The sequence below is a fragment of the Leucopleurus acutus genome, assembly GCF_964270905.1.
Source record: "Leucopleurus acutus genome assembly, chromosome: 5".
Classification (NCBI taxonomy): Eukaryota; Metazoa; Chordata; class Mammalia; order Artiodactyla; family Delphinidae; genus Leucopleurus; species Leucopleurus acutus.
In genome coordinates, this window is record NC_139147.1 from 94,632,263 (window position 1) to 94,648,517 (window position 16,255).

The window sequence follows — 16,255 nt, forward strand, 5'->3', positions numbered from 1 at the left end:
ACAGTGTGAACAGTAAATATTAGTAGTGTCAGTGTGTGTCAAAAAATAAAATAACATGATAGCTGAAGAATTAAAGCACCAACAACCATTTTAATTTAAGTGACACATGATTTTTAACCCGAGTTTTCAAAAGATGCTGATATCTTATGGAGTTCCTTGGGGCAACATTCCACCAAAAAAAAAAAAAAAAAAATCTCCCTGAAAGACTAAATATTATTTTTTTTAATGTGCTTGGCAATATACTTAAATAGTTTTGAGGAACTCAGTGAACCTAAAATATGGCAGTTTCTCCATCCCTCTTGATTTTAAGGAGCTTACTGTTCCATATAATAATTTGTCTTTTCAAATAATAGGGAAAAAGAGGTCAATGTAAGTTCACCATGTGAATTAAGCACAGCAGTAACAAATGCATTTATGAAAATCTTTAAAAAATTGTTTGTAGACCTAGTTCTTCCCTCTCACTTCCTCATGTTGCTCTCTTGGGGTAGATCTAATAAGCCTAGGAAGCAAGATCTGAGCACTTACTAGAAATGCCATCAATATTCTTTTTTATTATATATAAATGTAAAGTTAAGAATGAACTTCCTTTTTTGACTTTGGAAAGAGCTGACTGCATTTTAAAGTAACCTCAGTGAATAGACTTGAGGACAAAGGGAGGGGGAAGGGTAAACTGGGACGAAGTGAGAGAGTGGCATGGACATATACACACTACCAAGTGTAAAATAGATAGCTAGTGGGAAGCAGCCGCACAGCACAGGGAGATCAGCTCTGTGCTCTGTGACCACCTAGAGGGGTGGGATAGGAGGGTGGGAGGGAGACACAAGAGGGAGGAGATATGGGGACATATGTATACGTACAGCTGACTCACTTTGTTATAAAGCAGAAACAAACACACCACTGTAAAGAAATTATACTCCAGTAAAGATGTTAAAAATGAATTAAAAAAAAAGAAAAGAACAGGATGAAAACTACTTCAAAGGATGTGAAAAGGTACAAACTATTTCTGAGGGAGTAGACTGAGAGGGCTAAAGGGAGAGAGATGGCCGCTCTACATGTCTGTAGTTTTTTCATTGTCAAAGTAAGTTAATATTACTTCTATAAGTTAAATAAATCTAAACTAAAAACGAACAAAAAGTAACCTCAGTTTGTTAGAGGACCTAAAAATAATCATGACATTTGATTAAAGCAGGCTGCTTTTAACAAAAGCACACTAACTCAAGGGTAGCGGTAAACCCCTTTCTTGTTCTTAACTTCCAAGTTAAAGTTTAAAAAGGAAAATTTTTTTCTAAATTTCCAGTTTTTAAGCATTCCCAAACTCTAAAACATCACTTTAACAACTGCAGAGCACTATTCAAAACCCAGTACTTCAATCTGGTGTATTGCTAACGCTGCTGAAGTTCTGTGTAAGGCTTCAGTTTTAATTCGCTTATCGAATCTACACTGGCAGTGAATGTCCTAACTCAGCACAGGAGGAAGACAGAAGCTTCAGGAAAGCCCAAAGGGGAAAGAGTAAGAGTTTTATTTACATGGAGATTTGGTCAAAGTGGAGCTGCCCAAAGTGGAGCCACCGATAAAAGGGCTCATGGACCACACAGGGCAAAAGGGCTGTGCCCTACTCCGCTGGAAAATGCTGACTGAGTGGGTGGAATGCAATCTATGAAAATGGAACCATGAAACCTCTCTGCTTTTCTTCCTCTTGTTTTTGCCAAATTATCTTTATTCCACAATCCATAGAATCTTCCCTGTCCACCACGTTTCCTCCTTTCGTTCTACTTATTTTCCTTTTGGCCACTTCCTTTTGTTTCAATGAGCCATTCCTCTGAGGCCCTTCTCCTCTCACTCCAGCCTCCTCATTTTCCAGTTTTCCGGATATCACAATTCCCTTTTGTGCCTGGAGCAAATCATCCCCACCACTACCACCTGCTCTTTCCTGCCCCTTTTCTGAGCTCAACGCCTGCCTGCGTGGAAAGCTCCATTCTTCTGATGCAGCTGGGAAGTAGCAGCTACAATTGGGGGTGGTGGGGCACGAGGCACATATAAGAATGCAAACTCAGCACCAGAAGACAAGAAGAGGAGATTTTATGGTCAACTACAGCGACATTTATACTCTTTACTTTGTAAATCCTAAATTGCAAGCAATGAGCTGGTATCACTGCTGTCTCTCATGGACCTTACCCATTTTACCCTTGTGTTCTCTACTCAATCCTTAATAGAATTTCAAGGTCTCATTACAGTACCAAAGATTGGAACAGCGTGATATAATCGGCTGCACTGTGGTGTGTATGGTCGGGCAAATTAAGTTGGAAATAAAAGCAAAGGCTGGTCAGAGCAGAAACGATGGCCTGTAATTAGCATATCTGCAATACTGTCTATAATCGTCACGTTACAAGAAACTGGTCCTGTAGACCCAGAGATTCGATACCCTGCCTCTTCATACAGCACTTACATACAGGAATCCTGAAGGACCATTCCACAGGAGATGTAGTGACAAAATCAATGTTGACATAACAGCTGGAAAGTTGCCAAAATTCCATCACAAATGCCGAGACTATTTCAGATGGAGTGGAGTATTAATAGGCATGGTCCCCGACTCCACACACCATGTGGTGGCCAGCCTCTGAGATGACCCCTCCCCTACCTCACCCCACCATCAGCCCACCTCGGGGTAGACGCCTTCCACACCGTATCAGTAGGTACAATATGTGACCAACAGAATGTGGACGTGTATGACTTCTGAGGTATAAGGAAGAACTGTGAAAGAGCTTGAAATTTAGTGGCTTTCCTAGCAAGCTTATCCGTCTGGGTTAACTAACGGCCCCACAGCAAGTAATATAAGTGTTAGCAAAATATAGAGAAGTCGTGGCTTGCCCAAGTCATCTCCAGCTACTCCTTTTGCAGCACTTCTAACACCTAGCAAAGTAATTTAAAGCCGTGTGTTGAGAAGGTTCAGACACAGAAACAAGCTGGCCCATTAGGCTCTACTCCTCGGCCTCACAAGAGAATCCAGCCCAGAGAAGAGGCAGAGGAGAGATAAGGAGGGAACTGAATTTTACTCTTGCCCAGGATTTACCAGGCTGTTGGTGGTAAACGGTCACGGTCTTTTCTTGGGATTGGATGCCTCTCTGACTCCCCTCATATCTCAAATCCTTGGCACTGAAAGTTACTCAACATTGACTCAGAACACAGGAGGCCCTGTCCTGCAGCACTCCAGGGGATGCGCTCCCAGGCTGGGGGTTCTGTTAACATGACCCACATGAGGCGGTTCCCTTAAGCAGAAAAATGCCAGGGTCTTTCTTTATCCATATTTTTTAACATTTCTAAAGCACTTAGTGCCTCTAAAATTGTATTAAGAACTCATGACAGTCTTCTGAAATAGGTGCTATTAATGGTCCCCATTTTATACAGACATGAAAAAACTGAAGCTTTGAGAGATTAACTATCTTGCCCAAAGGCCCAAGGTTCACAAGGGGCAGAGGTGGGACTAAACCCAGATCTGCAAGGTCCTGACTAGTATGTTATTTTGCTTCTAAGTATGGCACATTTGTGACGATGCCCTTTGACCCAGTTAAATTCAGAATTCAACTTAGCTAAATGAGAGAATAACATGTAAAAGTTTCAATTCAATAAAATTGAAGGTTATATATGTACCAGAAACAAACCATGTCATCACTTATACCTGCTGTTTAAAGGGTTCTTTGGGATGACATGTATTTTACCCACATGGGTTCTGATGTCATCTAAATGCCTCTATGATCAGTTCCCAAGAAAGCAAAAAAAGGCAGAGAAAATAATATGGGTTCACAGAGTTAAGTACTACATATGGTAGAAACTAATCAAAATTCTGCCCTCAATCTTCTGGTGAACATTCACTGCAAGAGAAAACTCAAAAAAGTTTTTGCATGTTGTCTGTCTTTTTATATGTAAGTGAAAAATGGGAAGCTTCAAGTATGATTTAATGCGTTAAGACTTCTTAAACTGACATGACAAAAATATCTCATCCTCTCTGTTGAAAGAACCATGTAGTTAACATCTTTAAAACATTCCAGATTGCAACAGAAATACAGGGGGAAAGGGCAAAAGGCAAAACGATAAGCGATAGAACTTGATAAAGACAACTATACACTCTACTCAATAGCAAAAATTTGGGCCACCACATTTTCCTCTTTGTTGAGCCACAGATTTTGCCTTTGTATCAGGAAAGTCAATGCCTCTGGAAGGAAAAAAAAAATCAGTACACTGGGGTCTTACTGAAAAAAGTTATTCATTGCTGGATTTCTCCAGCTCTGGCCCTCAGAGGATAGTGCCCAGGTCAGAAAGCACATGTCAGTGAGCAGCACCCTCCTCCTGAAAACAGCCTTCTGTCCCCAAGCCTCCCTCCCTTCCATCCCACACGTAGGCAGTTGTCACAAGGCCTGGAAACCTGCTCAGACCTCTCCCAGCATCCCTCAGGGGCCTTGGAGACTAGGGGACAGATCTGGCAATCTACATCTGAAATGGAAGTAAGGGTGTTAATTGCCCAGCTTCCTGCCAAAATGAGTGTATCTTGCATCTTGATCCAAGGGTCCACACTGTCTCTTCAAGAAAATAAAAGTCACTTGGGTTTGACTGGACTATTTTCACTTTTCAGACTGTACTTGGCAGAAGAATGGGTAAATTCCACTGACTTGAGCTCATTTTTTTTTTCATGTTTTCTTGATATTTTTGCCATGCACAGGATTCATATGCAGCTGCAGACAGGTGAAAACACACGGGATTTATCATCACCAAAGACTTGAGATGAAGCAATAATGAAAATCCAACTAGAAACTGTACCATTTTCAAATGCAGTGTGGAAAGCACCCACACCGGGAGAAAGGATCCCTGCACCCTGCACAAGTAAACTCTCTTCCAAAACACCCAGAGTATGCCTAGGAGGTATGTGCTCATGAGAGAAAAAGGCTGCAGGTGAAAGAAGAAATGAGCCACTTATGAAGTGTGAAAGCCCCACTAAACACCTTATTTTAAACAGAACAGCACCAGTGTTATCTCTTATAGGGAGCCAGGACCAAAAGAGACTCCAAAAGAAAATCTGCCTTGACTCGTCACATTCCAGACCTTATTAACATTAGGCCTGTCCTTCCAAACAAAGGAAACGACTGTCAGCCCTGCACAGGTGGATGCAGCCGCCCCTCCCAGAGCCAAGCCACCCAGCAAGAGACAGCCTCCAAGAACCGGCAACTGCCCACAATCTCAGACCTCTGGAGGAAAAGGCCGTCCTCACCCTCACTACAGCAATTCTTATCTGCAGAATGAATAAACTTTCATACTAATTTCAGTACATACATACAGGGGTCAGATTCTGGTTTCCGACCAGTAATAGCAAAATGTAGAAAGAGAAAAAATGTCAGGGAGGGCCATCTGAGAAGAAATCAGAACACAAAAACCTGGTAATAAGGAATACTACTACTGGGGGTCAGAAGGAGAAAAGCACAAGAATAATGCTTTTGTCACCGGCTTTCAATGTTACAATCAGAAACTATCATTCTATGTGATGGAATTTTCTCAACAGTGTAACTGAGTCTCTGGATTGTCAACAATTCCAAAGGTCAAATGCCAAAAGTATGCTGTATCTTCATCTTCTTCTATATTTGGAAGTCTTACCATTTTGTCCCAATGTTTTCACATATGGCACTGTAAGTTCTAGAGGTCTTCACGTAAACTACTACTTATACGTTAGCAACATAAAAGGGACTCTCTCCACCTCCCGTACATGCTTATCATTATACAGGTACTACAAAAGGAATAAGCTTCAACTTAAAATGAGTGTTTTAACTGAACGCCTCCCATACCCCTCATTTAAAAATCTTCCTTCAAAATTGCTTGGCATTCACGGGGCCAGTGGTTTTCAAATGTTACTGTGCCTGGTTACCACCTGGAGAGCTCAACAAAACACAGGTTGCTGGGTCCCACCTCCACCAACTGTAATCCAGCAGGTCTGGGGCAGACCAGGACGGCACATGTCTTACAAGCTCCTAGATGGCGATGAAGCTGTGGCCTGGGACTGAACAGCCAGAGTCCAAGTGAGGGTGAGGAAAGCTTTGTGGATGACAAGTGCCCATATCTCCTGCCCCAAGCACAGCAGCACCAACTCTATCTGCTGTTACAACGCCTGCGTATGTATGTGTGTGTGTGTGTGTGAGAGAGAGAGAGAAAGAGAGAGAGAAAGATGATGGTTGGGGAGGAAGGATTCTGTATTGCATTGCGGATCCACATGAGATCTTTTTTTTTTTTTTTATTTTTTTGCGGTACGCAGGCCTCTCCCTGCTGTGGCCTCTCCTGTTGCAGAGCACAGGCTTCGGACGCGCAGGCTCAGCGGCCATGACTCACGGGCCCAGCCGCTCCGCGGCATGTGGGATCCTCCCAGACCAGGGCACGAACACGTGTCCAATGCATCGGCAGGCGGACTCTCAACCACTGCGCCACCAGGGAAGCCCTGAAAATCACTGACTTTAACTCACCTGTTCATTTTACTGAAAGGGAAACTGAGGCCTAGTGAAATGACTTGTTTTGTATCACGTAATCTAAAACACAAACAACTGTTATCTTACAAATCCATTAAGGTTTTAAAATGTTCAAGTAATGAGTGAAAAAGATAAACCCAGGGATGAGGTAAAGGTCAGCAGTATCAACTGCACACACAAAATACTTTCACACACACACACACACACAAGGTGTTTGGAGATTGTGACTTATAAACACTCTTGATGTTCGTTCTTTCTCCCCTTCCTCTACCCAAACAACCCCCCCCCATTATTAATGGGGTTGCTTACTTAAGTCTTTTCATATTATCAGACAGTGGATCCTCACCAAAGTTTTCATTTTTCACTCTGGCTTCACATAATCATTTCTAAAACAGTACTAGCAGATAACCTAACTCTCCTTTCTGAGGATATATCAATATGACACAGGGACTACAGTGCTGGCTGAAAACTAGGGGATTTCAGTTACAACACTGTATCCTCTGAGTAACTTCCTTGATATCATATGCTTCGGTTTTTACCAAGGATAAAATGGAAGGATGAAACTTCCCTCTCACTCAATGAAGAGCAACAGAAACTTCTGTAGCCTCTGTGATAAAAGGAACATGACAATCTTAACTTGGTTTGGGCCACAGAAGAGGCTCAAGGCCCAGCTCTTCTTGTACAACATTCTGCACACAAGGACAAATTCTGTCATCCTGTCCTTGAACAACTATGGACAAGGTGCTCAGGCAATGAACTAAAATCAAATGCCAGTTAAGGAAAAGAAAGAGAAGAGAAATTTTCTTGAAATATTTTCCCCTGATCAATCTGCCATTATTATGCCTTGGGGAGACAGACAGGCCCCACAGAAAGAGATGATATTTGAGCTGGCTCTTGAAGGACTGAGTTGGAGTGTGCTAGGCACAGGGACTGGAAGGAAAAGCCAAGAAGAGAAGATGAGGCATATTCTTGAAATAGGGCAAAACTCTGGGCAGCTGGTGGGGCGATCTAAAGTACTTGGGAAGGTGAGCATCAAGCAGCTTAGACTTTATTCTCTGGACAATGGGGACCGCCATGGAGGTTCCTTAGGGAGGGGAACAGCACGTTCAGATCTGATGTAGATGCGGCTGTAATCAGAGGATGGGATGGAGAGGAAGATGGATAATTCCATTTCTTAAAACATAAGGTGGTCCTTCTCAGACTAAGCATAGGGAATCCTAACTCAGGTTTCTAAAAAATGTATGAGGAGATGCCAAAGACAGAGTTCATTAGAAAGGATGGCCCAAGAGGGTATCCAGAGTTCTCACTCACCCGGAACTTTAAGTGTCCCTGATGGGGTGATGAGAAGATGTGTGAAATCTGGCACCTCTGGGTAGGCAGCACATTTTTACCCCAGTAGCAATCTCTCTCAGAGAGCCTGGATGCAACTTTCAGAGGCAGAGGTCCAGGAGTACAGGGTTGAACTTTCAAAATGAAGACGGGTTTAAGCAGAAGGAAGCCACTTCTGGCTTACAGGGGAAGGAGTTGCAGGGCGAGGGCATGAAGGCAAGAGAGACGGCATCGGATGGCGGGAGGGGGAGAAGGGGGCTCAGGGGCACATAGCGATACTTGTTTTGAGAAGGGCATATATCTTGATGAGAGTTGACCCTAAGATTACAGGGGGGAGATGATAAGAATATTCAAGTAACAAGGGTGACCATTATACTGAGGTGTTAAGAACCGAGATAGACTACTTTTAATATTTAATATTGGGAATTAAAATACCCATTTTACAGATGAGGATACAGAGATTCAGGGAATACTAAAAGCAAATAGTCAGCAAGTGACAAAACCCGATTCTAAGCCAAGTGTGTCTGATACCAAAGCCCCAACTGTTCTCTGCCCACATCACACCATCAACGCCAAGGTGTACAAGAAAACTGGAATCGTACGTTCCCCTGATGGTACTGTAGACTTTGTTCTGCCTAAGCTGTTTTCCTGAAGGTACCAGCAGTAAATGAAAGGAGGGGCTGGCAGCAGAGCAGATGGCTTGTTTTAGAGAACAGTGCAGTTAAGAACACAGGGTTCATTCCACAAATATTTACTAAGTACATACTATGTGCCACACACAGTCCTAGGAGGTGGGGAGAAGGTGGGGAGCTAAAGTTCCTACCTCACATCATATACAAACTAGCAAACCACACCTTCCGTAACCATCCTTGATATCAGAACAGTAGTTCTCTATCTTGCTGGCCATCATTCTCAGTGGAAGTTTAATAAAAAAACATGAAGCCTGATCAGGTAAAGAGATTCCGGTTTAGCAGGTCTGCAATGAGGGTTAGGGGTCTGCATTTTTTGGAAGTTCCACCAGTGTTTCTGAAGTACAAACAAGGGAACCAAGATTCCAGAGAGTAATTAAGCAATCTCCATCTTTTTAATATATTTATTTGCTTAGATCAACATAATTTGTTTGCTTATCACAGGACCAGGTACAAGTTTGAAGTTTGCCCTTTTCCTTTTACATTTGTATTTTCTAAGTAGTAAAAAGGCAGTAAGTAATTCAAGTAGATTCTCTCAAAACCTAGGGACTTCTGAGACTAAAAGTTGGCCTCCTCTGGCAAACGTGGGCATCTTAAGTAGAATGTAGAAAAATACCACAGCCTGTACGTCATGGTTAAGTATAAACCCTAATCTTGTGCGAACTACACATGAATGTAAACAGATCAACATACTAGAATTAACTGTAGCTTCATATTAATCAGATGGCACTGAAAACTTAAGAATTATTTGAGAAACTTACTTCCTGGGTACAGGAGTCAGCTGCAGTACATTCAAGCAAAAAGATACCCTGGGAGAATGTTGCCATTTACGTATGAGAAGGCAGAAGAAGCCTTCTGGGATCCTTTCAGCCAACAATCACATTCTGAGGCAGACAGGGCTGAACCATTATGAACAACATTATGGACTCCAGGAACAAGAGGTGCTTTTGTTCACCTATTCCATCTGATTCAGGTTTTCCTCTTTGCTTCGGACAACCTGGAGGCTCAAAGCCAAATAGATGGCCTACATCAAGCAACTCTTCGGGATTCTTCATGTACAACCTTACTCGTGTCTTCGTCTTATTTGTCCTCAGTTTCCTCAGATATTTATGTTTTTATAGATTACTTTTCAGAGCAGTTTTAATTGCAGAGCAAAACTGATCAGATGCAAAGAAGGCCCTTATACACCCCACCCACCACATGCACAGAGCCTGCCCCACCTATCATGTCCACGCCAGAGCAGTACATTTGTTACAGCTGATGAACCTACACTGACACGCCACCATTACCAAGTCCATAGTTTACGTTAGGGTGTATGTAACTCTTGGTGTTGTACACTGTACGGGTTTTGACCAATGTATGTGATATGTACCCACCATTACAGTAACAGACAGAGTAGTTTCACTGCCCTAAAAATCCTCTGTGCTCTGCCTGTTCACTCCTCACTCCCCGAACCCCTGACATCTATGAATCTTTTCACTGCCTCCATAGTTTTGCCTTTTCCTATTGGATAGTTGGAATCATACAGTAGGTAGCCTTTTCAGACTGGCTTGTTTCACGCAGTAACATGTATTTAAGGTGGCTCCGTCTTTTATAGCTAGATAGCCCATTTCTTTTTAGTGCTGAGTAATACTCCATGTGTGGATGAACCAGTTTATTTATCCACTTACTTACTGAAGGACATCTTGGTTGCTTCCAAGTTTTGGCAATTATGAATAAAGCTGCTCCAAACATCCGTGTGTATTTTTTTGTGAGGACGTAATTTTTAATTCATGTCAGCAAATTGTTATTTTTTTATCCAACATGTAAACCCCGTCAGATCCTTACTGGAATGCGCTAGAGTACATAAAATAATGCTCCATCTGACTCTATATGTTTCATGGCTAAACCATGTGGAGAGTAGCACTTGGAGTGATTTTGAGTAGGCAAATACTGTGATGAGAAAAGGAACAATACACCAAGTTTGAACTGAAGGTGAGATAAAAATATTTTCTAACTCTTTTCATTGTGAAACACACACTCCCAGAAGCCCATAATGAAAAAGATCTCACTGTTACCAACACAATAACATGTTCTCTACACAACAGCAAAGAGCTTAAGGTGCTCAGAATAATTATACTCTCTGTCGTAATGTAAAATGCCAAAATGCTTGTAAACATATGTACATTAGCAAACATGATTTCAGCGTTGATTTCAATGCAAATCCATTTCCTCTCTTACAGCTATGAGAGAATATTAAAATATAGGGCAGCTTACACATTTAGGTATATGTAAAAGGAAATAATTGCATATATAAGGAAGGTTTACTTTTGCCAGGTAATTCATAACTTCACTAATTTTGTATGCTAACTTTAACCCTGCTTCATCTTATTTCCCTTCTCTTATTGTCTCTCTGCCTCTTAGATCTTACTCAAATTTGTTTTATCGGCCTCTATTATATTTATCTATTTCATCTGCCTTAAATCTTTTTTGATGCAAGGCAGAACAAAAAGTATTAAAGAATTAATCAAGTGATCAAGGTAGTTCAAACTTCATAAGCTCTCTGAAGACAGCTTATACATTCTTTTTCTCTTTTCTGTAGACTAAAATTCTCCTTAGGAAAACCTATTTCTAATTTTTGTGTGCGTGAATTCTCTCTTAAATGCCCATGATTTAAAATTATAACTTGCTAATAACTGAATTTCAAACTTAGAAATTATAGTATTATTTGACTAAAAATCATTTTATACAGCAGACACAGCACTTTCCACTAGGAGCTGTTTGAAAGCCTCTTAAATCTTGGGTCACTCTTATGTACTTGTTTATGTTTTGTTTAATAATTATAATAATAATGCATGGTAATTAAATAAAAGTTGGAAAATACAGAAAAGAATAAACAAAATTAAAAGCACCTATAATACATCTCACAGAGAAATTACTGTTCACTTTTCACTGTATCTTACTATTGCTCTTTTTCGTGCTACAGTTCACTCATATGAACAACACGGGAGGAAATGTTGATGCCAGTGTCTGGTTTTACCTAATTTTCCTCTGCCCTGACAGAGGCCAGTCTTCCCTACACAATCAACCATACACTAACTCTGTCTTTTTCATTCACAAACACATTCTCACATACACAATGCCGGTTTCTACCTGGATGAGGTCCCATAAGGAAGGAGTGTATTTAATAGTGTTATAATCCGTTCTTACCTTGTCTTTCACATGTCTTTATTTCTATCTGTTATCTCACCTAGCTTATCAAAATGTTCTTTTGCTTCCCTTAAGTCAGCCTTCTACATATGCCTATATAAAAAGCTTCTGTTTTTAACTCCTGTGGCATAAGAACAGGTTGTGTCTAAGTCTTACCTAAAAGCTTCATTTAAAGCACGCGCACCTTCTTCCCATATTTATTGATCTGCAGCCACAAGACTAATCTACAAAGAAACAAATGCCCTTTTGAACTGATGTCTCTCTATTTATATGTGGTGCCCCTAATTCTTCCCTCTCATCCTTGGTCTATGAATACTTCATTCAGGATGCCAAAGGTGGCATTGAAAACAATAACTGATGAGGGAGACAGAAATATATTCCCTTACACGATGATAAATTTCACTACAGTACGGAAGTAATTACATCTGGTTTTATGAGGTATAATTATTTTGAGATTTAAACTAGCCCTATACTTCTTAGAAAGTTTACCTGTTTTACTTAGGATCTCTTCCACATTTGTCTACTTAGAATGAAACAACGGTAGTAAGCTAACGTGAAAACACTGTCAGGTACTTGTTACTGAGATTAAGTAGAACGTGACACAGCACGTGTGATCGAAGAAATAACACTTCTGCCATGAAGCAGTGATAGAAAAGAGATGACAAAACATCCTGTCCTTGCTGAGCAAAAGGTAAGAGAAGGTCTACCCTAACGCTCCTAGCAGAAAGACCAACTGCCATGCAACACCCTGACAGAAAACTCGGCGTCTCACTCTTTCACTGCAAACGTCTTTGAACATTACCTTGCAAGTCTGCGTCACTTGACTTCGGACTGCTTCTTGCTCGCCGCTCTGTTTTCTTAACGCCCGGCCCACCGCTGCCTCCTCCCCCGCCTCCGCCGCCACCACCACTGTGGCCCTTCCCGTAGCCGTTGTACACGGTCGTGCAGTTGCTCTTGTAGATCGAAGAAGGAGGGCTGTTGAGGCGATTCTGGCGGTCAATCTGGCGGTCTTTCAGCTTTTTGTGCGGAGGCTTGCTGTACTGGTCTTCTCGGGTGATATAACTCGACATTCCATAGAGTGGTATAATTTCTAAAATGATGATTATGACAAATGCAAGCTCAGTCTACGTTTCCAATAACAAATTATTACAGGGTCAAATGACCTGATGCCTGAAGGAAGAAGTTTAACATATTACTAAATACAGTATAAAAGCGATACGCAGATTATACATGTTTAAAATATTCCCATTCATTTCTAACCAATAAAGGAATAATTAATCATTAAAAAACTATACTGTATGTTCAGAAATGTTCCAGAAATTATGGGAAATACTGAAGAAGGGTTACTGTCCACCAAGAGTTCATATTTTAGTTGAATAGATAACCAAGCTTGATTTCGCCTGTTATTTTTAGTAGTTGCAACATACAAAAAAAAGTTAGAATTAACAAATAAAATACCCCCTTAAGTAATGTGTTCTTAGAATCAAGATACTTGAAAGTACGCTTATCCTTACGGACAGAATAGCACTTCTATCAGAAAGTACACAGCAACTAGAATATAAGGAGTTATTTGTGCCATCTAGAAGAGCCAACATTTGAACAAAACCTACTAAAATGAGAAGATGAGAAATTCCCATTAAAAGTAATCAAAGCTCACAGAACCAGGGGAAATGTTCAAGGAGATCTTGTAGTGATCAATATAAGCCATCTCTGGAACCTGGTGCCAAGCATAATAATCTACGGTCATAAACTAGTATTTTGGGGTGATCAGGAGGTAAGACAAACTGACTAGTAGAACGTCACCTGGCTTCACTTATCCATATTTTTTCATGGCTCAAAAGAAAATGGGAGCCTGCAAAACAATCTCACGATCTTAGGGGAAAACATTTATTGTAAATTTAACTTTTTTAAGCAATTAAAAATTCTATTTAGACATTAATAAAAATGGTAATGTATAACACAGACACTGGGTCCTTACATGTTTATAAGAAAAAAAGGCCCCACGCGCACAGAGTGACCATATACATTTCCATCCAAATCTGAGTAATTCTGAGCATGATTAGGGAGCATTTCTAATTATTTCTCTTGACACGAGACCTAAACCAGCACTGTCCTAGGCACACCAGGAATGTATGGTCACCCTATATAACTTAATGACTAATGTTTCAATTGTTCAATGGTAAAGCTCCACTTTGCATTTTCTTTCTGTTCACATAGCTTGAGGAAGACCTTTAAAAAGCAAATCTTTACAAGATAACCAATCTGCACTAGAGAAACACAATCCTATTCCAAAAGTGCATGCCCAAATAAATTATGTCTAAACATATACAAAAAGAATGGTAAAAAGGCTTTAAATATCACAATGCATTACACTTGAGACTTAAAATATTCACCACGGATACTGACAGAATAATATTTTAAAACATCAAGACCTTTTAAACTCACATGGTTTGGGAAATTAAATGTTTAAATTGCTTTTAGGTGTATGCACACTGAGAACTAAGGTAAGACAATATAGAAAAGCCTTTTTATTTATAAAGCAAAGGATTTTTGTTTTCTGCTTTCTTTAATTTGGAATCAATGAAGGCACTTTTATTTTACATTATTGCTCTGTGTTATTTTAATGAAATTAAACCAAATACCCTATTCAATGAAGACAATATAATTTCTCTTTTTGCTTAATTCTAACGATGACTTAAATCATACTGTTGTATAAAATTACAGAGGACACCATTCACAAAACAGTAACTGTGTGGCATCCTACTAAAAGACTGCTAAAATAAGGCAGGTCAGGCACTCTTCATCAAGCAATGAGTCAGTAGCCAAGGCTTTTCACACTGTCATTAAGCTCAGACCTAACCAGAAAACTCTGACAAATGCTCAAATACTTAATGTGTACTGTGTCAGAGTACTGAATACTTTTTTAAAAACTATACTTAATTAACTGAATTTTTTCAGTTTTTATCAAAATGTTTTCATGGAACATGCCCAATCTGATGTTTTGGAGTGTTATGCTACTAGGCAAAAAGACTTTTTAGCAATAGGAAGCTATTGATGCCTCCATGCAATTAAAGTATCGATTCGTCTTTTGCTATCATCTCTCCATACCCCATTATAATAGCACCTGATCCTTTTGAATTATATTAAATTTCTTTCTAACTACTATTACTACCACTACAAAAAATCAAATTCTATCCCTAAGTTACAACAGGACACAGGGTATTTCACTTAAAATACCTATCTCAAATTTTTCTCTTGTTAGTAAGAAAATATTCCAATGTGGTATAAACATACAGGGGGAAACATATATATATATATATATATATATATATATATATATATATAAAGTTGATGAGAGAAGGTAAGGTGATAACTTCCTCCAAAACTCACAGGCATTTCTCATACAATTTATCTGTAAACCAAAGTCATAAGTGTTTGAAACAATAAAACACTTCAATTCACGGTCAGACACAGAAGAAAATCCCTCTGCAAAGTCCTAGAGGTTGAAGTCTAATTTTATCCTCACTTGTCTGGTTTCTTAGTATCCATTTTGATAGAGAAGGGCTTTAGACTAAACCAACACCAAGGCCAAAACTAAAAAGAAATAATGTCGGTATCTCTGAGATTCTTTTTCATTTCAAGGTAAATATTTGCCTAACAACCAGTGAAACTGTGGCTGCACTAATGGCTATTCTTAAACTAAAAACAGCGTTCAGGAAGACCACACCAACAGTCAGGGGATTTGGAGTTCGCCAAGATTGCAACAGAGCATCCAAGAAACCCAAAGTTTACCAAGACCTCGCAGTCTTCTATCACTGGAAAAGGGGCACAAAACCCTTTGTAAATTCCCTTCTACTGCTAGACCATATGGATGCCTAAGAAATAATGTGCTGCAGTTCTGTCTTGGGCCACGCTCACATAAAAATATGTTATCAGGACATGGGAACATATGATAGGTTACTGCCTCTTTCCTGAAATAAGATGTGGCTCTCCCACTACCTGCTCTCTGTGGGGTGGGATGAGGGCAGAATTTGAAAACATATAAAGAAAGAAAGAGTTGCAAGACACAATTCAGGACAAAGAAAGTTAGGAATTTACCATGAGCTTTATACAGCAGATAGAACCTCCTCTACCATGTTTATTACAGAGGAAACAAAGCTGCTCACTGGCTCTCTCAAGCTACTTAAATGTTGTAACCAGTTCCAACGGCTCCCGATGCCAGCAATCTACTCACCTTGTTCACCGTATATTGTAGGGGGAAGATGATGCTGAGGAAAAAACTGAGGCGGCATATCTCCAGGTCCAGTAACAGGTGGGTAGTAAGCTGTGTGTGAGTTATGAATAAAATGCGGGTGGTGAGTCAGGTAGGGGGGTAGGTGATGGGTTGGAGACATGGCCGAGGGGTAGCTTGGGGGGTAGCACTCAGGAGACTGGGGTGTGACCACCACCCGGCGGACTCCAGTATTGTCTTCAATCACCTAAAGAAAACAGCAGAAAGAACGTAGTATGCATTATTAGTAAATATCCTGTGAATGTATATGGTATTTA

General features: G+C 40.3%; 1 protein-coding gene across 3 annotated transcripts in view; it reads right to left on the reverse strand.

The window, feature by feature from the left end:
• Nucleotides 1-16,255, reverse strand: part of FNDC3B (fibronectin type III domain containing 3B) — a 358,190-nt gene that overhangs the window by 133,820 nt on the left and 208,115 nt on the right. For all 3 annotated transcript variants that reach the window (XM_082839878.1, XM_082839880.1, XM_082839879.1), the window contains exons 5-6: nucleotides 15,942-16,185; nucleotides 12,510-12,797 (exon numbers count right to left, since the gene is read on the reverse strand). In XM_082839878.1, coding sequence (XP_082696004.1) covers nucleotides 12,510-12,797; nucleotides 15,942-16,185 — 532 coding nt within the window. The remainder of the gene's footprint in view (nucleotides 1-12,509; nucleotides 12,798-15,941; nucleotides 16,186-16,255) is intronic.